This window comes from Sphaeramia orbicularis, chromosome 21 (genome assembly GCF_902148855.1).
Source record: "Sphaeramia orbicularis chromosome 21, fSphaOr1.1, whole genome shotgun sequence".
Classification (NCBI taxonomy): domain Eukaryota; kingdom Metazoa; phylum Chordata; class Actinopteri; order Kurtiformes; family Apogonidae; genus Sphaeramia; species Sphaeramia orbicularis.
In genome coordinates, this window is record NC_043977.1 from 28143192 (window position 1) to 28169963 (window position 26772).

At 38.8% G+C, this 26772-nt stretch overlaps 1 protein-coding gene across 1 annotated transcript; it reads right to left on the reverse strand.

Moving 5' to 3' along the window:
* Positions 1-286: 286 nt before the first annotated feature.
* Positions 287-11509, reverse strand: tnfsf11 (TNF superfamily member 11). Its single transcript, XM_030124572.1, has 4 exons — positions 11081-11509; positions 9006-9041; positions 3373-3499; positions 287-968 (listed from the first exon to the last, which is right to left on the reverse strand). The coding sequence occupies exons 1-4, from the start codon at positions 11279-11281 to the stop codon at positions 529-531; spliced, it is 804 nt and encodes a 267-aa protein (XP_029980432.1). The 5' UTR covers positions 11282-11509; the 3' UTR covers positions 287-528.
* Positions 11510-26772: the final 15263 nt, after the last annotated feature.

Consider the following 26772-nt stretch of genomic DNA (forward strand, 5'->3'; position numbering starts at 1 on the left):
TGCTCTATCAGCTGAAATGTTCTTTGCAAACATTTCTAATATTCACCAATGATAAATCCTTTCACCATTCACTTCTTGCCAACATTTACTTCCTTAGTTGCTTCCTTGTGGTTTGTTTAATTAGTGCATACACACATGTCAATGCTTAAACCTACAAATGTTGTAATCTGAAGAGAATGTAATGAGTATTTCCCATGTAAACCACAATACCTAAGAAAAAATCCAGTGCTATTTTGGATAAAGTTGAGAGTTTCATTAAGCCCAGTTGTGTGTTTTGTGATTTTTGAGAGGGCTTGGTGCCAAAACAAGTTCATCAAAGATGACAACCTATTCCCTTTCTTTCCATTCTCTTTTTCTTACAGATCCCATGGCTATTTCATGAAGAAAAGAGTAAAAAAAAAAAGGATAAACAAACAATGCATCTAAAAAAAAAAAACACTTTGACAACTCAACATAAAAAAACATCACTAACAGTGGTTCTTTGGCAATCAAATGTTCAGTAGCATGTCCGCTCCCCACGTTTATATCTCAGTTACCCGACTTTATGGCCCCAAAATACGTCCCTTCTCCCTCTGGGTCCAGCAACCAAGCATTGGACACATTAACATACAAGGCGTCCCCCTCCTCTAGCCGGACCCCTCGGCCCTGCTGGGCACAGTACATGTTATAACTCATGTTGCTCCAGCGCATGGTGCTGCCTGTCTTCATCAGCAGTACAACCTTGCTGCTGTGTTTGACGCTCTCTTGGTAGACGTACTGGATGAGCTGAGTATTGCTAACATCCACGCTCGGGACCCCCGTCTGACTGTTGTCCTCTGGTAAGTACTGATAGTAGCGGAAGCAGGTCTTGGCATAAACATAGTAGAAACCAGACTCCATCACAAGCAGCTTCCCTTTGTGGTAGTCCATCCTGTGGCGATATCCACGCGCCTCATCCCAGTCGATGGTGATGGCTGTGGGCTCACCCTCTGCATGGCGATAAGAGTAATGGAAGCACAAGTTTGGGTTAATGCATCCATTGGTTATTTTGTTTAGAACGGGTCATGGGTGTCAATCATATTACATTTTATCTAGTTTACCCTTGAATCTAAGGCTGTGTTCAGGCTGCAGGCAAATGTGGCCCAAAACTCTTTTTTTTGCCCATATGTGACCTGTATCTAGGGATGCACCGATTCCGATACAAGTATCGGGCATCGGCTCCGATACTCAGTGTGTGTACTCGTATTCGTACTCGTAAAAGTAGTCCGATACAAATGCACCAATACCTCTTAAAGCCATGTGACATTCACAGTTCAGTGCAGCAGGTACGCAGCAGTGGAATGATGTGTGGGGAGTGTGAAGAGTGTGGAGATTTTTCAAAATAAATGACAGTGATAAAAGTAACGCTGACTGACAGTAACGTTAAAGACACAGACAGATACGGACGCAGCGTTCTGTCCATCCTCTGCGTACATTCCATCCATTTTCCAGGTGCTGGTGGATGCGTACCCAGACGGAGAGGGGTACGGAGCAGTGCAGACCGCCGCCAGCAGAAGTGAAAACTAAACTTATCGTTCATTTCTCTTTTCTCTACCTGCTGAAGCTTCGCTTTTAAACCTTACCAGCGAAAACGCTGCAATATTAGTATCACATTAGTGTTGCCTCTGTCGTCTCCATGTTTGTTATTACTGACGTTCTTCTTCTCAAAAAACTTTACTCTTCTTCATGGTATTTGTCCAGTATGGTTAATTCAGAGTGGCACCCCCTGGTGGATTAATTGAGAAACGCTCATTCCAACACAATAAATGTCAGTAGCAGCACTTTGTTCCAGTCAGACTAATGACAACGACAATAAAGCCCATTTACAAAAGGAACTAAGAACTGGAATGGGATTATTAAGTACTCGTATCGGTACTCGGTATCGGCAAGTACTCAAATGTAAGTACTCGTACTCGGTCTGGAAAAAGGTGGTATCGGTGCATCCCAACCTGTATCCGATCTGTTAAAGACAGTCTGAACAGCACAAATACGATTTTTTCAAATCCAACCCAGGCCACTTTCATATGTGGTCCTAAATCCGATGCATATCTGATATTTTGCAATGCGACTTCAGCTTGAATGTCCAGTTCGCATTTTTACGACTTTTACGTCACCGGAATGTGACAAACGCCACAATTCTGCGTCCCAGGAGGAGGGGCAGCAGGAAAAACATACTTACTTCTGTAAACACACATTACGTGAGGACCTCTTTTGCACATGTGGGTCACTTCAGGGTTGCTTTTAGTTCATACTAAAACTGATAGGAGTCGCATTTAATGTGTAATTTTTTATTTATTTTTTTCAAATTTTTAAATTTTATGTTCTTATCCTGGTTTTTATCCTGGATTGTTCTTATCTTTTCTGGTTTTTATTGTGTTCTAAGGCATCTTGTTTTTATTTATTTGATCTTATTTATTTCTTTTATTCTTTTACTTATCCATGCTGCTATACCGATGAATGGTGGAACACTGAGCACTTTTTGTCCTGTGTGTAAGTGTGATCAAGTACCTGTCTTACATGTTCAACGTATGTATTGTTGTAATACCAAAGCAATCACCTAGACTGCAAAACAAATCTACCTATGGGTACAAATAAAGTAACCTTGACCTTGATATGAACGAGCACACAAAAAAAATCTAATTTCCCCCAAAAATCTGAATTGTGCATTAAGACCTCCTGTCTGAACGTAGCCTAAATGTGTCAGATTCTAGCAATGGTACCTGAAATGTCAATTTTTTGTGTTTCTAGTCTTATGTGGAGTTTGTGTTGGAGTCTGTTTTGTGCTAGAAGTTGACCATTTGTTCACATTAACAAACATTCTTTCTAAACCTAAGACTGGCCTAGTTGACTACATCCATGACAACAGCTTGTACACTCATTTATATGTAAAGGACTGTGGTCATTTTTGTGTGAAAATCCTTAAGCTCACATCTAAGTTCTCATGCACATCACTAACATAAGCTATTGTTACTGCTGAGATATGGACCTAGCTCATGTCAGAACAATCTCAGTGCAACACAGACTTTATGTAAGCAAATAATATTACATGTTGAACCTTGAACATTAGTTTTATTAGTGCATAGTATTGAGTAAATGCATACGTTCAATAAAGACTTAGACACAGAGTACTCCACTTAGTTACACAACACTCACAATAGTCATTTTAAAAGACTAACATTCTTTTCAGACTTTCTACTTACTTATGAATATTACCTCCTCTATTTCTCATATCATTGCTGCTCTTACAGACTCATGTATGTTAATCTGTAACCTTGGATTTTTTCTGGTTCAGTAAAGTTGTCTGAATCTGAACAGTTGAGTGTGAGTATTTCAGACGTGACAAACCGGACTTACTCTTGGAGTACTCCTGATGCACTCTGATTGGTAGATGAGCAGATGGCAGACTGTCTTTCTGAGTTTTGCACCGTCTGTTTTTCCTTGTGTCTCTCAGTGCATTTACCACGGGCTCCGTCTGCACCTCCTGCAGAAAAACAACAACATTTGTTTTACAATAATACTGAATGACAGATGAAAGATGGATACGCTTCATGTGTTTGACCCGTGTTTGTGGATCATGGCACTCTGAGAATTCTCCTGGTTTGAAATGTATCCACCACAACATGGACTCATCAACAACTCCCACAAATTACTCTTTTTCACAGCGACAATAGGATTTGGACATACTTGACCACAGCTTTGATATCCTGTCTCTTTAAGTGATTGAATTGTGTATCTGCAGACAGTAAGTGTGTGAGCGTATAGACTGCATGTCTGTGTGTATTATTTATCCTTTCTGGCTTTCTTGCTCACTTCTCATTACCGCCGTGGTTACTTGGGGCCGTAGGCAGTGACAGCGAGGCCTCCTGCTCCGTGTAACCTTTCAGATAGATTGCACTTCTCACAGATTTGGCACAAATACTTGAAAGGAATTCAGCTATGAGCGATGATTCTATTCAAGACTGATGACGTCGCTGTCCCCGGTCTGAGGTGGGCCATCCTCCTCAGGCAAAACGGAGCATATATACTCAAGGAAAAACATGGTTTCCAAGCAAGTAAACAGTTACTGCACCAGAGCTGCCAACTCTGTTACACATCTGGCATGAGATGAAGATACCAGGAATGTTATGTTTTCTGACTTTACCTCTGCCTCCACCACACAGACTCATAAAAGAGATTTTATTTAAGGAATACATGACTTTTGTTTGAAAGAAAATGTGGTTCAGGGGCTGATATCCTCCTGAGACCCAGTAAGGAAACATTTTTGCTATTTTACATTAAATAATTGCCTTAATTGGAAACAGCATGATGCAAAAGTTTTTTTCAGATACACTTTTTTTTTTTTTAATATAATGTCCTTTTCAGTGGACATTTTTTAATTTTTTATTTTAAAGTAAAGCTGTGAAACTCTTGTCCACTATAGAGGACAAAAATGCATTGCTGGGTCTCAGGAGGATATAGATGCAACTAGTGATGACACGAATACAGCATGAGTCTGATAATTGTGCACTCATACAAAGGGCTGTGTATCAGCAAGAATCTGGCGATACGATACAAATCACAACACTAGGATCACGATACGATATATTGCGATATATCATGATGCTGTTAAAAAGGCATTTTTTTTGTTTGTTTCATTTTTTTTTTTAAATGATTATTTCCTTGAAGAATTTGATTTCACCAGAAATCTGCACAAATACTAAACTCATTTTTATTTGATCACAACAGGATCTAATGCTATGTCACAAAATGTTCCTGTGTTCAAACTGAAATTTTATTTTACAGACATTGCAGTTTAAGATCCTGTTCAAACGTTCATATTCTATTAGTTCAGAACTAACATCGGAACATCATTTTTGTGCAATCCCAACAAAGGAACTAACATTATTTAATAAAAGAGTCTTAAATAATAATAAACAAGATATAAACAAAAAAACAAAAATGAACCTCCACAATATCTGCATTTGAATAAATACCTCAAAATATCGATATAGTATCGTGAAATGAAATATCGCGATATAGTGCAAAAACGATATTTTCTTACACCCCAACTCATACATCAACAGATTCATGAGAACGACAGTAATTATGAGCATCTGTCAAATGTCAGTGGAAGGAATATTAAGCCTCATTTTATTATTATATTCTTAGTGTTTTTACTGCATGTGAAGGAGTTTTAACTTGTTCCTCTGATCTAAATTCTCAGGTATGCTGGTGGCATCATCTCATCTCTAACTGAGCCAGCAACTAAAAAAAGACAAAAAGCGAAAAGGAAAATGTTGACACAGACACTTCAACTTAGAAACCACACACGGCGCATCTCAAAGCAAACACTGCCACATATTCCAAATGAACTCGACTACCGACACAGTACAGTCATTAGCATGGTTTTGCAACGTGCACCTGCGCTGTGCTAATATTACTGAGAAATATTTATTCACAGCCTGAATCCAGACAAATTTGCACGACTCTCAAACTAAGATTAGCACTCTCTGTCTTCCAAAAACAATTTACTGCGCAAACATGTTTATGGGCCAGTGTCTAGGAACGAGACATGGTAAACAACGTCTTGCCAAGGCTACAAAGTAATTGTGAACGCTCTCCCAATTGGCCCTACACTGTGGGCTCTATCTTGATTTGTGGTCACACCGCGTCATACTACTTTAACCAGAAAGAAAAGATTATTTAAACAAAGTAGTAGCAACTTGGCAGCCTGCAGTGTTGAGCGGAAAATAAAGAGCAGAATGGTGACAACCCCCCTGCACTAGACGGTGTTGCTACATGAATAAGAAATGTCCGCCTGGAAACATACATTCATTTATGGCCGATTTGATTACATGTGCACGGTTCTGCAACACCACAGTGCATGCAGGCTTTAGTTCAACTCTTTAACTATGCACCACATACATCATTCAAAGTCTATATTATGTTGATGCACGGTCTATGAGATGCGACAACAGAACAAAAGCCCGGCCACCCTAGCAGAACCTCTGTTCATGTTTCAAACTGCCTCAGCCACATTTTATCCTAAAGTAATTGAACCGATCTCCACTGACTATGAACTAGAACTTTTTTTTTTTTTTTTTAATTTTTATTTATGTCTCATTTTTATCAGTGCAATGTTGAGGAGGTTGAGGAGTAGGAAAAGAAACAAAAGAACAGAAAAACAAACAAATGAAAAGAACAGCCTGTGTTGGTGTCAGAATATTTTAAGGTCCCTTAATGGATCCATTTGTCCCTGAATGTCAGCCATGTTCCCCAGTTTTTCATAAAAAGATTTTCTTTTAACTTCAGTTTATATGTAAAATGTTCCATGACAACTAGTATATCATCTATGATTGGAAGCATTGTTTGTAAGACGGAGCATCAGTCTTAAGCCAGGTCTTTGTTATGACCTTCTTCCCGGCCACCAGGAGGATCTTGACAAGATATGCGTCTTCTTTATGCACCGATTCTTCTAAATGTCCGAGGTAAAGAACAAGACAAGAAGTTGACTTTTAAAGACCAGTGTCACAGGAAAATGCTGGTTATCCTTTACTGAAACTATATAGGGGTTGAACTGAACATCTAAGCAGAATAATTAATACCTAAATATATATACGTAAACATACATGCTGTGATCACTAATCTTCTGTTGCAGTATATAATGTAATAGATTCACTTTCTACTATAAAATTTAACTTGCAACACAAATTTCCTACTTCTACCCATACCATGAGTAACATAAAGCATCAGAACAGTAAAAATACGACTGTAACGAGTGTGACTTTCAATACAATGTGAACAGTAGATCATAATATGAGATTAAAAAAACTACTATGGTCATGCAGTCTATGATCACACTGAAAATCCCCCCAAACTATAACATCTCAGAAGGAGCCATTTTTACACACTGAGCTATTATTTTCCTTCAAAAACAGTAATTTGACTTGTGAAGCCTGATATTATCCATTGGCCTCTATCAGAGCGCAAGTTCTACTGATAGCGATAACTCACATTGGCGCCAATTCGTCGGCCTGTCTCTACTGTAAACATTCAGATCATGAGCAATGTGTGATTGAGGATCCTGTGTTCTCACCACTCCTGATATCCCCCTGACCACAGCCCCAACCCACATTCGGCCAGGCCTGCACATCCTGTCTCACATCAGAGGACACACCGCAAAGCTGACAGCCGTCCGCTGTGTCCTGCTCTTTAACACTCCTCTGGTGGGTTAGCAGAGAGCGGCAGCGGCCTTCGGGGTTGACCCAAACACAACCCAGTTCGGTCCAACAGGACCCGTCACCCTGACACCTCATAAGGCTCCCAGCATGCCTCCCTCTAGTCCATGGGAAACGTCCGAGGGCTCACAATGACACAATAAACTCTTCAGTCCAAGACAGGGTGGGTGGTTTGTGTAAGTCCTCCACAAGGGATACCCAGGGAAAACACAAATATATGATTTCAAAGGAAATTAAAGCATTATGGGAAACCAAACACTACTGAGGAGAAGAATTCCCTTTTATTCTGTGCTGCTTTGCTTCCTGGATGGTTTTTGCTTTCGCTTAATGAAATCTCTGCCAAAAAAACGGGTGGCGACTTAAAAATGGTTTAATGAATTTTTAAAAAAAACAGCAGCTGTTAAATATTCCCATCTTATATCTCCCATTGCTACTGCTGATCATTATAGGAACACTCTGCAACCACTGACGCCAGCGAATGACTCATTCATAAGTGATGTATTAAAATTGTGAAGAGCAATTAATCAAACTTGTTAAAAGTTATCCTAGTGGAAAAATGATGACAAGCTATGGTATTTGTTCATATATGAGGGGTAGAAAGGTGTTTTTCCTGCTGTGGTCTGGCCTCTCCCCAGCCTCTGTAACCACCTAGGGTTTGGTGCTGGCTTTACAGAAGCTGTGGTATGCACTGAAAACACACCCATGAAAAAAACCATCACTACTGTCAGTATGAAATTGCAGATGATTACCTATATCCAATTTTCACTTCTTTAACTGCTTTAAAAACAAAACCACGTCATTACATGTACTGTACTTCCCCCCTGACACAGACAGGAGGAAGTACCTTGTAGACTTCAAAACATTCTTTAAGTAAATTATTGTTGGACTTGGACACATTTTTGTTGGCTCTATTGCTTTTGACTGAGTTTGCTTCAAGTGACACAGTTCGTCGGAGCAAATCAAACTGATATTGAGTTTGATTAAACACACGGAATAAGATTTCTGCCGTTTGAGGCCTCTCAGAAGATGTAGTTGATGATGTTGTGGAAATTGTGCGATCATCGGAGTTGTTTAACTCCCTGTTGTTGACATGATTCATGGTATCAAAGTTGTATTCATAATATGTTTAGTCAAGTATTCACATTATGTTGTCACTGTATTGAATACAGTATGATATATTGAGCTGTACTGGCACCAAAGGCACTAAGTAAGCAAAGACTATGCACTTCTTTCTACATTGTGAAATATATACACATTCCTGCTTTTTGTGCCTTCAGAGCAATTTTTTCTGGTTCATTCACACAGACTTTGTCATGTTTCACAGATGATACTTGTAATGCATCAAATATTGCAGATATCTGGGCAGCATACCATAATAATGTCAGATCCTTATTTCATTCTAAAGAAAGTTGCATTAGTAACAAAATGACACTGTTGACAAGCAACCAAGTGACACAAGTAATTAAAGTGAATGAAAAAAAAAAACAGATTTCTCCTAATTTGTTGGAAATATTTGATATGCATATGCCAAGATATGCATAGGTCTAGTTTTGTTTTGTTTTTTTAGATAGTACACATTTGAGCAGAAAAACTGTTCTGGCAATCATTGTTAATAACATGGTTTTATATAACTATAGTCTTTGCACTACATTAATAAGTGACTGCAAATGTAACAGAAACCAGGTCTAATGGAACATGTATACATATAGTGTGCAAATATATACATATATATATATAAGTGGATTGTGTTTGTGTTGGGGTCAAACTCACCTCTATGGGTCGATGTGGTGCTGTGGACAAATCTACCTGCAGACAGAAACAGACACACTGAGGTTAGAGGGGTCATTATAGGCTATATAAATACATATTTTTAAAAAAGCACAATCTATTACTATAAATGTCTCCCTGGCAGGTGTGAGTGGGAGGAATGTTTGACAAAACTTACAGGAAGACAAGCAGCAAGTTTGGATGTTTAGGCGTGTGTGCGTGTGGGAGTGGGGGTTAAGTTATTTTCCGTATGTCACTCTGCATTCCACCGCAGCAGCCGAAGACGAAGTGATTTTGAGTCTGAACAGCGAGTCTTATTTGCAAGGCTGTTGTCTTTGAATAAACCGGTGTCGATAGAATAAAAATATGCTCATTAGGCACTCATGCATGCGCACTAACTGATGCACATAAATCAATCTAAACCAATAAAAAGACACTTCAAAGCAGCATTTTAACACATGCTCTGATCAGCACATTCCTATGTAGGCACGGCACTGTGAGGATCCCAGTTCAACGTTTCCATCTCCAGGAAGTCCTACAGGTGCTGAGGGGAACTGATGGTCCTACGCCAAAGTCGAATCCGCACACAACTACTGACTCACACTAAAAAGTGCTAGCATATGCAGCTGTCATCAGATTTAGTCTTTAGGCTGTGTTAATCCAAAAAACAGACTAACCAAATACATCAAGTGCTGCCGGGTGTTTGGAGAACCATCCAATCACTACTAAAGATCTAAACCTGCATCCCTTTCCTTTCATCACCTAATGACATCCATACCACATACATCTGTTATTACAAAACTGTAACTCCAGCCATCACAAATTACACATACTCCCCTCTCACTGGGGTTTTTACTCTTTTTGCCTCCCTCTCTTTTTTCATTTTCTTTTTCCCTCTGGCGTATATCCAGTACATAACTAGCTACTACCGCACTGCAATGTGTTTATGCCAAGAACAAGCCAAAGAAATTTAACACACAAACACTGTGAAAGAGGCAAACACAGACACACAAAGAGACAGAAGGAGAAAGATGCTCTCCAGGTGAATTTAACACATCCTGACAGCAGAGATGCCGTCTTCTTTCTTGGCTGGTTAAGACATGAAACTTATTCAGCTATGAAACCACCATGGAAAAACCTAACAAAAACAATCATCACAAAATGCATTGAAATGTTATTTTACAAGATTACAGACACCGTTCAACCTGACAAAGGAAATGGACCTTGCAGAGATACACTCCCTCTGATATTATCACTCCAAATTAAAACATTCAGTCTTCTTTAACGTGTGCCAAAATTCTGCCATCAGATTCTATAAAAACAGCTCTGCTTGCACTCAAAGGTTTATAACTTATGACACATATAAATTACAAATAGCTTTAACCCCCAGATGGCATGTAAACATTCGCATGAAATACTGCAGGCTCAGATCCTTAAGTGAAAACATCTGTATTTCTGCAAACAAGACATCTCGCAAGACTGACATTTGTATCTGCAGCAGGAGCCTCTATGGAGAAGCTGAGATGTTATCACCTCCAAACAGATCTGCAGAGCTTTGAGTTGTGCTGCAGCCTCTGGATCACAGCTTTGCTGAAATCACTAATCTGCGTGGAAAATTTCATCAGGGTTTCGTGAGATGCTATCTATCAGTTGTGGTGTTTTTATAAGCGAGGGAAGAAGTGTTTAAAGTGTGTGCCACAGAGGCGCAGCGCCTTCAAAGACGAATCAAAAGTGCAAGCGCACAAAACTGCAGAACTGGCTCAATGTTTTTTTTTGTTTTTTTTTTTCCTATTTCTTCTTTAGATTGCATGTACTTCTAAGAACACAGCCCAGTTTTATTTATGTTGATCTGAAAACCAAACCTATCTGATGTTTTATGGTGTTATAAAATTGCGCAAATGTTGCCGGACTGTCTTTGTTTGTAGCCATGTTCTGAACAGTTGGCAGCTGTTGTGGATAAATATTTACGCGCGGATCCAAACTTTCAGTACTTTTACGCACGCTTACCAAGTTGAATAACACTGTGCGTAAAAGGAGATCCCAACCCAAAGCACATTCTAGTGTCAGACTGAGCTCACCTCTTGTAAATACCCTGTAAGGTGCAATAAGATCGCCACGCTGGAAGCCACCTGAAGCAATCCCATAACAACAAGGGTTCCGAATAGGAGAGGCCGGTAAGTGGGTTCCGAGCTCTGTACCGGGTGGAAGCGGTGCTGGCCCGTCTCCATGTCCACGGTGTTCCGTAGGTAGCCTCTGTACTCGCCGTGAGTAGCTGCCATGGTGCGCGCTGTGTGAGTGCCGTTCAACCCAAAGTCAATGCAAGGAAGCGCACTGAGTCTTCTACAGCCCCTAGAAGCAGCGGTGGGTGGGGGTGGGGGGGGGCTGACGGTGCGCGTTCGGTTCCGCAGCCAATCACAGGGGCAGCTCGGTCCTGTCACACACACACAAATACACACTCACACACACACACACTGACCGGACAGACTTCGACAAGACTCAAAGCCAGATCGACCTACTGAACAACAGGTAAGAGCAGCTCTTTATGGCTGCGGACGCACTTCACCCAAACGCATTAACATGTGATCCACCCCCTTTTTTTTTTTTTTTTTTTTTTTGCGCGTCCACACCCCCACTGGCACGCACTGCAGTGTGGGTGGGTGGCTGTGTGTCCAAAGCGGAAAAAACTACTTAAAGCCATCAGTTATTACTTAGTCACCTTTGTAACTTTGATGACAGGATAAGAATGAAACCTATGACAAACTAGAAACACAGCAAACCAATCATGTCTTTTAATTTTTAACCCATAAAGACCAAGACATCCACGGCTGACCAAAAGCATATTGATATAAACTGTTGATCCACTAATCCACAGGTGTCAAACATGCGGCCCGGGGACCAAAACCGGCCCGCCAAAGGTTCCAATCCGGCCCGTGAGATGAATTTGCAAAGTGCAAGTTAGGGCATCAAACTCAAAAATAATATCATAATACCCTAAAAATAATGACAACACTATTTTTTTCTCTTTGATTAATTGCAAAAAACATTGTTATGAAAATATTGACATTAACCCTTTCATGCATGAATTATGAGAAGCTTAGTCAATATTATTTTCTTGAGTGTTTTTATTCCTCTTTAGGCAGGAAAAAACAATGCAAATGAAATTTTTTTTAATTTTTTTTTTTTTTAATGAACCTATTTTTCGTGGAGTCACAAAAATGTCCACTCAGCTGGACACTTAATTGGACATTTAATTTTTGAAGCAAAGACACATGTATTTAAAACTCATCATCAGAAAGTGATAAACTGTGTGAAAACTATGAAATAAAAACATTTTTAATGTCACTAATTGCTAAATCGCTAATGTTTTCTCACATTTTATCATACTCTAATATTAGTTATTACTCATTTCATGGAGATATCCTCCTGAGACCCAGGAAATTGACAGTTTTAGCTTTTTTACATTAAAAAATTGTCTTGATTGGAAACTGCATAATGCAACAGTTTTTTCACATGCATTTTTAAAATTGTTTTTATTTGATTGATTTTTTTTAATGGAATGTCCTTTGTAATGCACAGCATTTTTTAAGTAAACCTGTTAAACTTTTATCCCCTATAGAGGACAAAATACATTACTGGGTCTGAGGAGGATATGAAAAAAAAAATATTTTTTGTTCCAGAAAGCTGTTAATTACAGTCTAATAACAATTAGCAACTGATTTACACTCAAACATGTAACTGCAGATCAGGTTTATCATGAGCAGCAACGTTACAGTAGTGGTATGAACTGCAGTGTTTTGGATGATGCATAAGTGTCCACTGTGTTGGCCGATATGGAGCTAAAACAACAAAACCCATGAATATACAAGAGAACAGCTGGAGAAGAACTGTCCACTGGAGTGACCACTGTGCGTGAAAGGGTTAAACTATCCTGTTACAATAAAATGTGAATAACTTGAAGAAATATGAACAACACGAAATGTCTGAAGAAAGTGAAGTGCAATTTTAATTCTTTTCTGCCTGTTACTCAGTATTTAGTGTCTTTGTAGATCTGATCTGTAATGCATATGTATAAAAATGATAAGTTGAGGCAGAATATTGATAAAATTGTACTTATATTTCTTAAATTTAATTTTTTATTTTTTTTTCACGTTATTCACATCCTTTTTGTTTGAATGGTTTATAAAAGTAAATATTGGTATAGTTGAATGTCACAGCCCCTCTACTTCCTGAACTTAAGGTAGCTCCTTTATTTCCTGTCTTTCATTATTGGACACACTGATTATTCCAGGTGTGTTAGCTACTTCTTGTTGTGATGTAATGAAAGACAGGAAATAAATGAGCTGCTTTAAGTTCAGGAAGTAGTGAGGCTGTGCATAAAGCCCATTTGGAGTTGTCATTATTTATTGGTTGTCATGCTATTATTGTACTGGTCCGGCCCACTTCAGATTAAATTGGACTGAATGTGGCCCCCGGAAGAAAATGACTTTGACACCCCTGCACTAATCCTATCAATATATGTTAATAATTGGTGTAAAATACAGTTTTTCATCATTTCATGACCCATTTGGACGTTCAAAAGCGCCATTGTGAACATGGAAAAACTGTCATCTTCTACAGCATTGATTCACCAGTAAAACCAATGGAGTTGGATCAATGACAGTGGATGGAGACACTGGCTTTATGTTCAGTTAAAGAGAGACTTTACTAAAAAAGTATTTTTTTTTGGGGGGGGGGGGGGGGGTTGATACAATAACCTTTGACTTTACTCTGAGCTTTTATGAACATCTATATGATCAGTTAATTAAACATAGAAAAATAGATGATTTTCATTGGGAAAAAAATGCAAAATTCAGAAGACAGTATTATAATAATTGGTGATAAATCATTCAGGAAAGGATAAATAGAGAGAAAAATGCATTTGGAAACTTCCACAAAAGTCACACTGGGTCCTTTTGGGTTCATGGGATTTAAATGAAGCTGCTTATCCTATTCATTCCATTTTCTTTCTATTAATAATTACATTTGTCCTAAAACTCCTCTGCCCCAAATAACTGGAAATGGTCAGTTAACCCATAAAGACCCTGCATGACTTTTTTGGCAATTACAAAAATCAATTTTTCTCTCTGTTTAGCCTTTCTTAAGTGATTTATCACCATTTAATATAATATTATCCTCTGCATTTTGCATTAAGTAAAAATCTGGTATTTTCCTAGGTTTAATTCACTGATCATGTAAATGTTCATAAAAGCTCAGAATAAAGTTGAGGGTTATTATATTGGAAACAGACAAAACTGAAGAAAAAGGGACTTTTGCCGTAAAATATGTCATTAACTGAACATAATCCAAGCATCTCCATCCACTGTTATTGATCCAGCTCCATGGGTTTTACTGCTGAATCCACGTTGTAGAAGAAGACGGTGTTTCCACGGTAACTATGGAGCCTCTGAACGTCCAAATGGATCACATCTGATGACCATGAAAAGGCGGCAAACTGCATTTTATACCAATTATTTACATGTATTTATAGGATTAGCGGATCAACATTTATTAAACATTTTAGAACAGTTTATGCTTTTGGTTGGTGATGGATGTTTGGGTCTTTATGGGCTAATCACAAGATGTTCTCTACACAAGAACTAGTATAAAAAAAAGTCTCCTTGGCTCTGTTCCAGATGGAACTGCTACAGATGGACATTTGACAAGTGAAGAAACCAGAACATATCAAAAATACCCCTGTATTCAGTAGATTACGCACTGTCAGTCCCCACTTGGACTTTACTGAGCAAATAGTTCACATCCTTCCATTGAATGAATACTACAGTGATTAATATGTTTCCTTTGCTATAGTTTAACCCTTTAACTGTTGCAGTAACTTCTCATTTCTCAAACAACCATCACTTTGATAGAGAGCAAAAAGATTTCTCTATATTTCAAGAAAAATGTCATGCGGACTGATGAGTCTAGACTGACCCTGTTTTAAAGTGATGGGTGCATCAGGGTGAGAAGAGAAGGAGATGGATGTAATTACCCATCATGCATAGTGCCTACAGTACAAACCTGTGGGAGCTGTGTTAGGATCTGGGGTTGGTTCAGTTTGTCAGGTCTAGGTTCAGTAACCTGTGTCTCCAAAATGAGGGTTGAGGATGACTTGAAGATACTGAATGTTAGTTTAGACATCAGTGGATTTTTTTTTTCCTCCCAGATGACACAGACATATTCCAAGATGACAACATCAGGATTAATCAGGCTCAGATTGTGAAAGAATGGTTCAGGGAGCATGAGACATCATTTTAACACATGGATTCTCCTCCACAGAGTCCAGACCTTTGGAATGTGCAGGAAAAGACTTTATAAAAGACCTTGGTGAAAAAAATTCAAACAAAAATGGCCTGAAAAAAATGTTGCTACATTTACTGTGATATTGCATAAGAATTGTGTGGAATAAATGATGCCCCAGTGAATGCATCCCATAATCAAAGCTGAAGGTGTATGTGACTTTTTTGGCTGAGCATTATATACATTAATTATTTTTTTTACCTCTGCCAAGGAGGTTATGTTTTTGCTGGCGTTGGTTTGTCTGTCTGTCTGTCCATGTGCAAGATAACTCAAAAAGTTAAGGATGGATTTGGATGAAAATTTCAGGAAATGTTGATACTGGCACAAGGAACAAATGATTCAATTTTGGTGGTGATTGGGGGTGGGGGGCGACTGATCTTCCTCGGTGGAGGTCTGCGCTCTCCGAGTGCTTTTCTAGTTTGATATGAATTAATGTTTACTATCATCAACAGGGTCTCGATGGTATTTTCTTGGCCAACAAAATGATTTTCTCTTTGTCAAAAATCTACATACATGAAGAGAACAGGTTAATCACATCACAAAGTTACTTTTTGCACATTATTTGTGGTGTATTTTATTTTGTAAATATTGTTTGCCTTCAGATGTCCCTAGAGATTCAATTTAATATATTCTTTCTTAATTACCTCCACAGGAGGTATTGTGATCGCTTTGCTTTGTGTGTTTGCATGTTTTGTTTGTTTCCATGTTTGTTTGTTAGCAAGATAACTCAAAAAGTTATGGATGGATTTTCAAAGTTTTCAGGAAATGTTGTTACTGGCACAAGGAAGAAATGATTAAATTTTGGTGATGATCGGAGGGGGGGCAGATCTGTCTTGGCGGAGGTCTCTCCGAGTGCTTTTCTTGTTCTCTGCTAAAGTGAAGTTTATCACCTGTATTTAACACAAATAAAACATTTAAAAATACATTGCTGTTGCCATAATCATATTAAGAAACACAAATTTTACTGAGCGAGTGCAGAACATCAGCTTTAACTTGGAAGTCTGTGTGTCCACCTGAAAAATGGAATTCCAGTTTTGTCTCCTTTTTTAAATCTGTTTTCTCCCCAAATTAGTACAGAAACAGAATCACTCTTTAGATAGTGTATCTGTATTATGTTCATCACCTTCTCATTTCACACATTCAGTCAAATGACGTGCTGAGCTTAAATGTGTGACTGCAGTGAGGAAACCAACAGAAAAAAACTGTAGGCCACAAACCAAAATTGTTCAAAAGTTCTTCAAAGCTACGGAAACCAAGTTACATCTCTGTGTTTATCACTGCAGGAAGCGATTCAGAGATTCAATCTTGAATTTTTCTCAGAAAAATATCTTTTTTCTTCTCCAAAAAACCCAAAAGAACAAAGTTTTAAGTAACTACTTCCTATTTTCTTGCACACTGAAGACACATGACAGCACACCTGGCTCTCTGCTTTGGCATCAAGTGAAGGAGTGAGAATGAACCAACAGAAAAAAACTACAGGCCACAAACCAAAACTGTTCAAAAGTTCTACCAACCTCTGCTTCGACATCAAGTGAAGCAGTGAGAGTAAACCAACAGAAAAAAAAACTGCAGGCCGCAAACCAAAACTGTTCAAAAGTTCTACAAAGCTAAGGAAACCAAGTTCCACCTCTCTGTTTATCACTGCAGGAAGAGATTCAGTGATTCAATCTGAAATCTTTCTCCGAAAAATATCTTTTTTCTTCTCCTAAAAACCCAAAAGAACAAAGCTTTAAGTAACTACTTTCTTGCACACTGAAGACAGATGACAGCACACCTCTGTGCTTTGACATCAAGTGAAGGAACTGATGAATACAAAACCCCCCAAAACACAATAATGAGTCAGTGTGTGCTGTCAAGCCACAAACTGCCTAACAGGTGAATGCATGGATGTTATTATTTCTTGTGAAAGGAAATCTGTCACACCACTAATTCTTGGTATTGTTTGGAAGGGTGCTGCTTGCGTCACAGCAAAAACCACTACCCAAAAACAATGAATGACAAATGACATTTTCTAGTGTTGTAACATAGGTGTACATTTATTAATGCTGATTATTCAGTGATGTAAATTAAACTGGGAATCACAGATGGAACAATTCTGTGCTGAAACATATGTCTAAAATAATTTTATTTTATTTTAGTTGTGATTTATTCTTCCTTTTATGGCAGGTAATGATGAAATCTTCCTTCCAAAAAAGCACTAAAACTTTTTAAAGTTGTTCAACCCTTAATCATATCTCTTAAAGAACAGTATGTTCTATAATTATGCATACATGACATTAATAAAATACCATATATATATGTTTAGCATTTTTATTTTATTAATATATTTTATTTATGTTGTTTCTTTTTTTAAACACCATCTCTGATTGTTTCTTTACATTATGAGTCTTATTTTATGGGGTCTCTATGGGGTATAACAGGGTTTTCATCACCTCTTTTTAATTCTAGGAGGAAAGGAACTAAGTTGGGCGTCAGTTATCTGTGGGTGTGTTACTTGTGGTGCTCATTGTTACTTTAAATGTAATGATTTTTATGACAAAAATGTTCTTGGAGTCTTCTATATACTGTTAAAATTGTAAATCTGTCAAATAGCCTTATAATGGGGTCAAACTTAGTCTTTAAGGCCATTAAAGGTAAATTATGTAACATTTCTTGCCTGTGTTCAGTCTTGGCCCATCCTCTCCACTCAACACATGAAGGAAACAACTAAATGAATGAGGAGCAAGAGGTGATCTTGAGAAAGCATGAAATACAAAAATAAAAAACCTTTTTATTCCCCCCAACTGGTTATTCTCTAAAACACACTCTAAAAACACACCATTGCATAACTCTGGAAACATTCTCCTAGAAGCATAACCAAAGCACTGCTGCCTGTGTCTGATGGTCAGGCCTGTGTTAGAGGTGACAGCAGTGTCTGTGTGTGACCTTTGACCTCAATATTATTTCTCGGACAGAACTTCACAACATGAGCGTTGCGGTAACAGAGAAGAACAGGGTGAATTGGAGTTACCTTGTTTTTTTTACCTCTGCCAAGGAGGTTATGTTTTTGTCTGCGTTGGTTTGTCTGTCTGTCTGTGTGCAAGATAACTCAAAAAGTTTCAGACGGATTTGGATGAAAATTTCATGAAATGTTGATATTGGCACAAGGAACAAATGGTTAAATTTTGGTGGTGATCAGGGGTGGGGGGTGGAGGGGGCCACTGATCTGCCTTGGAGGAGGTCTGTGCTCTCCGAGTGCTTCTAGTTACTGTGTATTGCTTTGTTGGTGGCAATCATTGAGAGATCATTGGGCGATGAAAAAATGGCCAGATCTCTCGACGATTTTTCAGTGAGCGTCCAACGATCCCCAAGATCTCTCAATGATCACTCAGTGGTCTTCCCGTGATTGCCATGATCTCCACAAAGTTTTGACTCTCATCAGTCGCCAAGGGAAGTGATCTCTCAACAAATGCTCAAGGTACGCTCAAGAAGCCCTCAACAGTCTCATCGATCTCCTAATGATCTCTCAGCAATCTTTCAATGAACGCCAAATTTTTGGTAAAGATGGTTAAGAGATCAATAAGGAAATGGGTCCGACTGTCTTGATGACCCCCCCACCTGATCCAACTGACCAGACAGTTTAAAGTAGGGGGCCAAAGGCACAATGAACACACAAGGATCTCCCAAACATTTACACAGAAATGGCTTTTTCTAGACTTGGGAGATTGTTGAGAGATCGGGCCAATTTTTGATCGCTCCATGGTCACCCAACGATCTCCATGCTGCCTAAAGGGGCCCTTATTGATCAGATGGAGGTACAAACTCACAGCTCTGATGTCAGGATTACTATTGCAACAACACATCATCAGTAGGGTAAAACTAACCTGTCTCACGACGGTCTAAAACGGTCTAATGAATACAAAGTTGGCTTGTAAATGATAACAGGATGATTGTGACCTACATTTTCCGCACATATGTTAGTTCTTGTCACTGGTAAATATAACTGATTGTTCCCATGTCTTCATTCTAATTAACCATTGTTAGCTTATTAATGTATTTTTTTGTAACTACATACCAAGCTATATATTAGCCTTAATTAGCTACCTGTGTTAAAGAAAGTGAGATAAATTCCAGCCTCTACCCCATTTAATACATTTTCTACAACATTTAAAGTGTCATTTGAATCCATAACTTTTCAATGAGTTTGCTGGAATCAGTACAGTAGTTTTTACATAATAATGCTGACAGAGGGACAAAGAAAGGGGAATGATCATATAACCTCCCCTCTGGGGGTAATAATGGGATTCAAGACCATTCTTGGCTTCCACAGTCAATGTGGTTCTGAGTCTTTGCAAGTTCTTATTCTTGTTGATTGCCTTGAGGAAGTTGAACTTGAACTCAGTTTCAGCGAATGACCAAAAAAGAAAAAAAACAAACAAACACACACTGCTAGTATTAATTCCTTCTCATCTCCCATTATAGTCCGCTTACATGCACGTTCTCCAGAAACATACACAATAAGATATTGTCACACGGACCAACTGGACCACCTCATTAAGCCTGAGTGTCCACAGACAGTCCAGCGGTCACACATTGTGGCGGTTGCAGCATCTAAACATGGCAGTGGCTCCTGTTAGCCCATAGAGTGACCTCCCTAACCCCCTGTTTTCCCACTGCTAGCAGAACAAGAGCGTAGTATTTGAAAACCCAGCAGAAAACGAACCTCCTTTAGGAACAGGAGTTATTTTAGGCAGAAGCAGTGACAATGGAAAGGAGGGGTGGTTGTAGTAGGTTGAGTGAGCTTGCGAAATCATAGTGAATTTCTGGGTGCCAAAGGAGTTCATGGGAGAAAGCTGGCTTTTTATAAGTGCCTCCCCCCCTTCAAACCATCAAACCTCATGGCGCTACAATCATTTAATACTCCATCATTATGGGCTTTCTAACTTCATAAAACCACACACATGATTTCGGTTATGTTGTAGTACGACCACATTGCTCTCATTTTTACCATGATTGTATAGAACTGCCTTTGTTGATGTTTTGCTTCTGAAATGTAGCAGAAGGACTAGACTCTCCATTCAGCCAGACCTTTCTCCTGACATCGTTTCAGAGAAAACTGACCAAAGATGTAGACCTTATCTTTCCCAGGAGATCTTTATAAAACCCGTGTCGTGGCTCCGTGCAACCTCCTGCACTTGGCTGGCCGTGGCCTGGTCTTGGCGTTGGCATTGGATGTGGTACTATGAAGAGCTCTTCTCTCGGTCAGGGGTCATTAATACACCGTGAGAACCTGTGTTTAGCTGTGGGTTTCCTGTGCCCTCAGCTATTTCCTCGAGTAGTCAGGAGCTTGGTACTGCGGCAAAGAAGAGCGGAGGCAAGGTTTTGGCGGTATTCAGGTTAACGCTTGTTTATTTGGGTTGTATCACACTTTTATTCATGTTGGGCAGATCCGCAAGTGAGTGTGTGTACATGCTCTGATATTTGTGTGTATGTACGAGATGGAGAAAGAGCGTTTGGACAGTCTCCATGCCCTTGTGTTTTGCTATGTACAGCCTGCCAGAGAGTGGAACCTGATGCTCTTTCAAATGATGACAGACAGCCAAAAGCCCTGTAGCTGAAGACAGGGGAAAAAGAAGAAAGGCTTGAATGAGAGAGAAAGGGTGAAGAGAGGTAAGTAGGAGACAGAAAGAGAAAAATGCCCATATAGCTGCATGCAAAGATAAAACTTGAGACGGGGTGTTTACCTTTGCCACTGGCCAAATCGTGCATTGTTATGAGTGACTGATTATCTCTGGTTTTTATGCACATTCTTAGTTAACCATGCACTTGGACTCACCCCTATCGTAAACTCAGCAACCTCACACTTGTCTACGAACTCTGACGTCAGCAGTTTATCTTGTCTGAGGTAACGGGGTCGGAGGTGAAGGTTCAGACTGTGGAGTCACAGTGAGAAGGGTCCGGTCAGTCTGGTTCTGCCCATGGCTATTTCAGCTTCAAAGCAACCATCATGATTCCACTGGATTCAGCCTGTTTTGAAACCAGAAGGGTAGAAATGCATAAATTAGAGAAGCCAAATATGAGGAAATGGTTGGGGTGCTTCCTGGTATGAACGTTTGATGGCACGGATCCTGGACAGAGCAGCTGTATTGGTATTTAATGAACCGAAACGACAGCATGTGTCCTCTAGATCCCCCTCATGCATGAGAAGAACGTCATATAGCAAGAGGTAAAACAAGCCGGGATTTTTCCACTGTTTATTATTGGTCTCTTTTATCTGATTGAGTGGCTGCTTTTAAGACTCGTGGCAAGAAGAGCAACGAATTGTCTCTTTCCCTCCACTCCCACATCCTCTGTGGTAAGAGGGTCACTCCAAGTCTGCTTTAAAACACACACACACACACACGCTGCTGCCTCTCCGAAACTGTCTTCCTCCACGTTCAGGACTTCTTACACTGCCGCCTCCATAGCAACCCCAATGTTTACACTGCACTCCCCTCCTCCTCTCCCATCCCTCCCGTCACATCACACAGGCCTGCGGTTTTATCAAAACTACACATTTGAAAAGAAAATTGGAGTGATGATCAGCCCAAACAGGGATATTCCAGACCATCAGGCAGATCTCAGTTCAATAGATGTGTGTGGGTTTGAGAGTGTGGGAGAGTCCGGGTGAACACTGAGCAGACTATCAAAGCAAGGACTTCTGGACTGTGTGGAAGGAAACACAGTAAAATGACAAGTGACACCGCCGTAACTTTATGAAAGCTGCATATATTGCTCTGTATTATTTATTTTTAGGTAATTATCGTACTGTTATGGTATTAATGGTTCTCTTTCGGTTTCCTCGGGGCAGTAGTTCATGGGAACAAGCTATGGGAGGGGTCACATGACCACGCCTGCAAAGAGGAAAAGGATATCCTCTGAGTAACAATTTCTTTTGCACAAATGAGACCTAATACAGTAATAATATTACATAATCATATATATGTCAGTGCAGGTGCAGAGAGTTTCTTAACTCTAAGAGAAGTGCAGTTACTGAAAAGAAAAGAAAATAATGTCAAAATAGATTTGATTTTCAGTGGTGTTTGACAGTTTGTGACAGCTGTGGATTTTTCTTTTTTCATACATAATTATGAAAAAGAATATTAACCATATTTATTTATTATGTAATAGTATCCAATCTTAAGAATACTTCTGCATGGCAATAGTATATGAACATGTGTATTCAGTAAGTGGTGTGACCTCCGTTTCAGCAATAATTTCAACTCATCAGTTTTAGCTTAACTAGATGCAGGGATGTTGACTTTTTAGCATGAACTTCCTATTTTAGATTCTTCCACAGCATGAATTTTCAGGACATGGCAAAACTAAAATATGAAGCTCATCTGCGTTAAATAGTCCTTGTTAGTGTCTTTCAGGGTTCTGTCTTGCTGTAGTATCCATTTTCTCATAAGCCTAACGTGTTTATATTGAAATTTCTGGTAAAAATCAAAATATATTCATTCAGAATTCATTACCAATACCATTTCTCACAAATATGATACGGCTCTTATCTAGGAATATTTGGTCTTTGCACAGTTTCCATTTAGATGGGTAGCAGTAGTTTTTAGAATTTTTTGTGAACATCACCAACTCTACTTCTTTGATTAAATCTTCAAGATCGCAGTCTTTATTTGTTCAAACTGTGATGCCATGACTACACAAAGCTGTGTTGTCAAGACCTTGATTTGATAATGATGACCTGGATTTCTCTCTAGGTTCTCAGACTTAGATCTCTCATTAGTATCTGATCATATCTACTAATATCTGCTTCAAATAATCCAGTAATCTTACGGGTTCATACTTAAATACATAGTTGCACATAAAGTTGGAATCAGTTTGTTTTCAGACACATTCCTCATTTTATTCCTATTTATATTTATCAGTCATTAACCAGGGGTAATGATTACATACTGAGTCTCAATTCCACTTTATCTATCAAGAATAAATCACATTGTCACCATTAAATCATGAGAAGAGGTCATATTTTATTCCAACTTTATGGGTACCAGTGTATGTACAACTGGAAATTTGGATAATTCTGTAACAAAATGTTATTATTTTTCAATTTTCTAAAAAGTCATTTTTCTTTTAGGTCTTTTAGAAAAATCTGATCATGTTGAGGCCATTTTTATGCAAAAGAAAAGGGGAGAAAGAGAAAAGACTTCACAAGCTGTCAACTGCTATAACATGTGGAGGAATTTCCCCTATAGACCATCTCTGAATAAATGATCACTGTTCTCACCGTACGTGGTTGATCATTGGATCGGATTGGCGACTAGGGCTCCGCAGGATGGAAGCTTCTCAACTAGAGCCCATTCTGTCCGTCCAGCACAGTCCAGATCACCCATCTGATCCCATCCTCATCACCAAAATTGTCGGGGCCTAAACCTCACGGTGAGAAAGAAGCACAATGAGTTTGTAGATGTACATCAATTTATTACAGAATAATATTTCCAATTAAAATGAACAACCAGCAATAAGCACAATGATCAACAGAAGTTTCAGAGACAAAGTTACTGTTCGGCCAAAACTGGGTACAGTCTAAGACTGGACAAAGACTCAGAGAAGTCAAAGAGGTTTATACTGTAGAGGTCATGTAAACATGTTAACCTGAGTTCCATCACATGTTCCTACAGTGTATGGGTTTTGATTAGATTCTACTGATTTGCTCAGTATAGCAAGTACAAAGTCTAACATCGTCAGAATGACAAGTACAAAGTTTAGACAAACTGCTTAGACAGAATGAATCAGCAAAAAATAATTTTTCCTCCACATAACATATAATCTGCATATAAAAATGTAACACAGGTACGTACCATACACAAAGCAAACATGGGCAGCAAAGATGCTTAGTCAGTAGAGGACAAGCTGTCCTTGTTTAAAATGTGCGAACACATGTTACACCCCCACATGTTCTTCTCCCCAACACACTTACTAAAAGTTAAACACACAGTCTGTCAGCACTCCTACATCCTCTCATCCTCTACTGCTTCCTCTTTGTTCCCTTGCCTCCCATCTTCCTCTCTTCTCTCCATCCATCTTACATCACTTTGCAGATATTGTTGTCTGTACAAACAAAAAAAGGTCATTCTCACATTTAACCATTTTGGTGGGAATTGGAGGGGTTTCCATGATGCAGCAAAGTCTCTACTGTAATCTCAGTCTATGTATTCTTAGTCTTCATATTATATGTGGTGGCTGGGACTCAGGAGGCAGAGTGGACTGCACATGAACCAGAAGTTTGGCTGCTCTGTTCAGTCTCCTGTCCACATGTCAAAGTGTCCTTGAGCAAGGTACTGAAACCGAAGCCTCCTAACACAGCACTGTGCCACTGGTGTGTGAATAGTAGAACACCTTGTCTTGTAAAAGCTGTATATATAAATGTAAGTCCATATCTGTATTTAAGTTGGGCATATTATGTAATACTAAATGCTGGATGTAACTGTGCTGTAAAAAAAGCTGGATAATGGGATAAAGCACAGCACAGAGACATTGGCCTCCATTTTCAACACTTTTAATGTACAGTATGTCTCAAAAGAATATGTGAGAACACTAATTCCTTTATCTCAAGGACGTATTGCTCCACAAATCTAAGTAATTTTTCAACATTTTTACCAAAAAAAAAAAAAAGTGTTAAGTTACTAGGGGTGTGTATTGCAAGAATCTGGCGATACAATACAAATCACAATACTAGGATCACAATATGATATATCACAATATATCACGATACTGTTAACAAGGTGATATTTTTTGATTTGTTCCTTTTTTTTTAAAGATTATTTCCCGGAAAAACTTAAAGTGCAGCATTTGGATAAATAAAGTTTTAACAAGCGAGTTTTATCAGTACAAAAAAACCACAAATGAGTAAACAAATAAATAATGTTTTAAAGACATTACAGTTTAAGATCCTGCTTAAATGTTCATGTTCTATTAGTTGTGAAAAGAATGCATAGTGTTCAGTCCCTGAATCATCCCACATCAGAACATTATTTTTGTGCAATTCCAATAAAAAAAAAAACTAACATCTGCCTCTTTCAGACAGTAAAAAGTGCTTTGAGGATGCTTGAAGTAACTGTTATGGATTTCAAAAAACTACATGTATGACCTGCAATATCACAATGCTATTTTTGTCGTAAACAAAGCAAAATACCCATGTGAATATAGAAATGAAAGAGCATGATAAACAAAAAACAAATCTCTGCTATGTCTGTATTTCAATAAACACTTTAAAATATCGATACAGTACTTTTTAATATCGATACAGTATCATGAAGTGAAATATCGCGATATATTGCGGAACCGATATTTTCTTACACCCCTGTATGTTACAGTATTCTATGCAGGGCCTCTTAACCTTCCTCTTGTGTTGGGGTCAGCACCAACCTATTTTAGGTTTTAAATGCATAAATGAATCACATTGTTTATTGTATGAAAGCTTTTTGACTTGATCAGGAACCTCTGCAACAAAATAATACCCAAAACATTTTTTTCACTAAATTGTGAAATGCTCTGGTTGAAATTATGATCTTTGTGTTGTTAGGGTTGGTTTCAACCCAGTTATAAAAATCAGATTATAAAGCAATAATTAAAGCCAAAACTGAAATAAGTGCACTGTCAGCCAACACACTGACAGCCAGCTCCTCTAACAATCATGTGAGCTTTTGGGGTTTCTCCTTTGCCTTGTTATCCAGTTTACCTGCACAAAAACAAAACAAGCAAAGACGGGCATGTCCACACATGTGAGGTCAATTCAGTTTAGTGTTGGTGACTTGCAGAGTGCATATCAAGGGCTATACTGACAAAAAAAAGACCCAGAGGCTCACATCAAAAATATTAAACCCAATATTTTCATGGATAAGGAAGCCTAACCAGGTAACCAAGAGATGAGAAAGAAATTGGATGATTGATAATAGTTTTTGGTGTATTTTACAGCTGAGTTAAGACATGGGTCAAAACCAATACATTAACATAAGAGATGGTAACAGAAAGCTAACACAAGAGGAAGGTTAAGGGTGTACTAATGTGAAACCTAAAGGTGGAAAGTGTGGTTTGGGGCACCAGAGGTGTTCTTTGGGAGTAAGAAGGATGGACAGGATTATGAATAAGCACATCAGATATGCAGCTCAGGTTGGATGGTCTGAGGACAAACAGACAGGCCAGGTGGAGATGGTTTGGACATGTGCAGAGGAGGGATAGTGAATGTATTAGTAGAAGGATGAAAATGGAGCGACCAGGAAGGAGCCAAAGAGGAGTTTTATGGATGTGATGAAGGAGGATATGCATCAGTGGCGGCTGCTCGTCTTTCAGACAGGGCAAGCTCATTGTCAGCTTATCAAAAAAATGGTCAAGTTATTTAAACATAAATTCGGCCCTCCGTTCCTTTTTAAGAAAATGGTCAGTGACCTCATCGTACCAA

What these genes read in the sequence shown, in the direction of transcription:
- tnfsf11 (XM_030124572.1), bottom strand. Translation starts at nt 11,281, where the DNA reads ATGGCAGCTACTCACGGCGAGTACAGAGGCTACCTACGGAACACCGTG. An exon ending in CACCACATCGACCCATAGAG is followed by an intron (nt 3,500 to 9,005) that starts GTGAGTTTGACC and finishes GTTTTTCTGCAG; the next exon opens with GAGGTGCAGACGGAGCCCGT. An exon ending in GCATCAGGAGTACTCCAAGA is followed by an intron (nt 969 to 3,372) that starts GTAAGTCCGGTT and finishes ATCGCCATGCAG; the next exon opens with AGGGTGAGCCCACAGCCATC.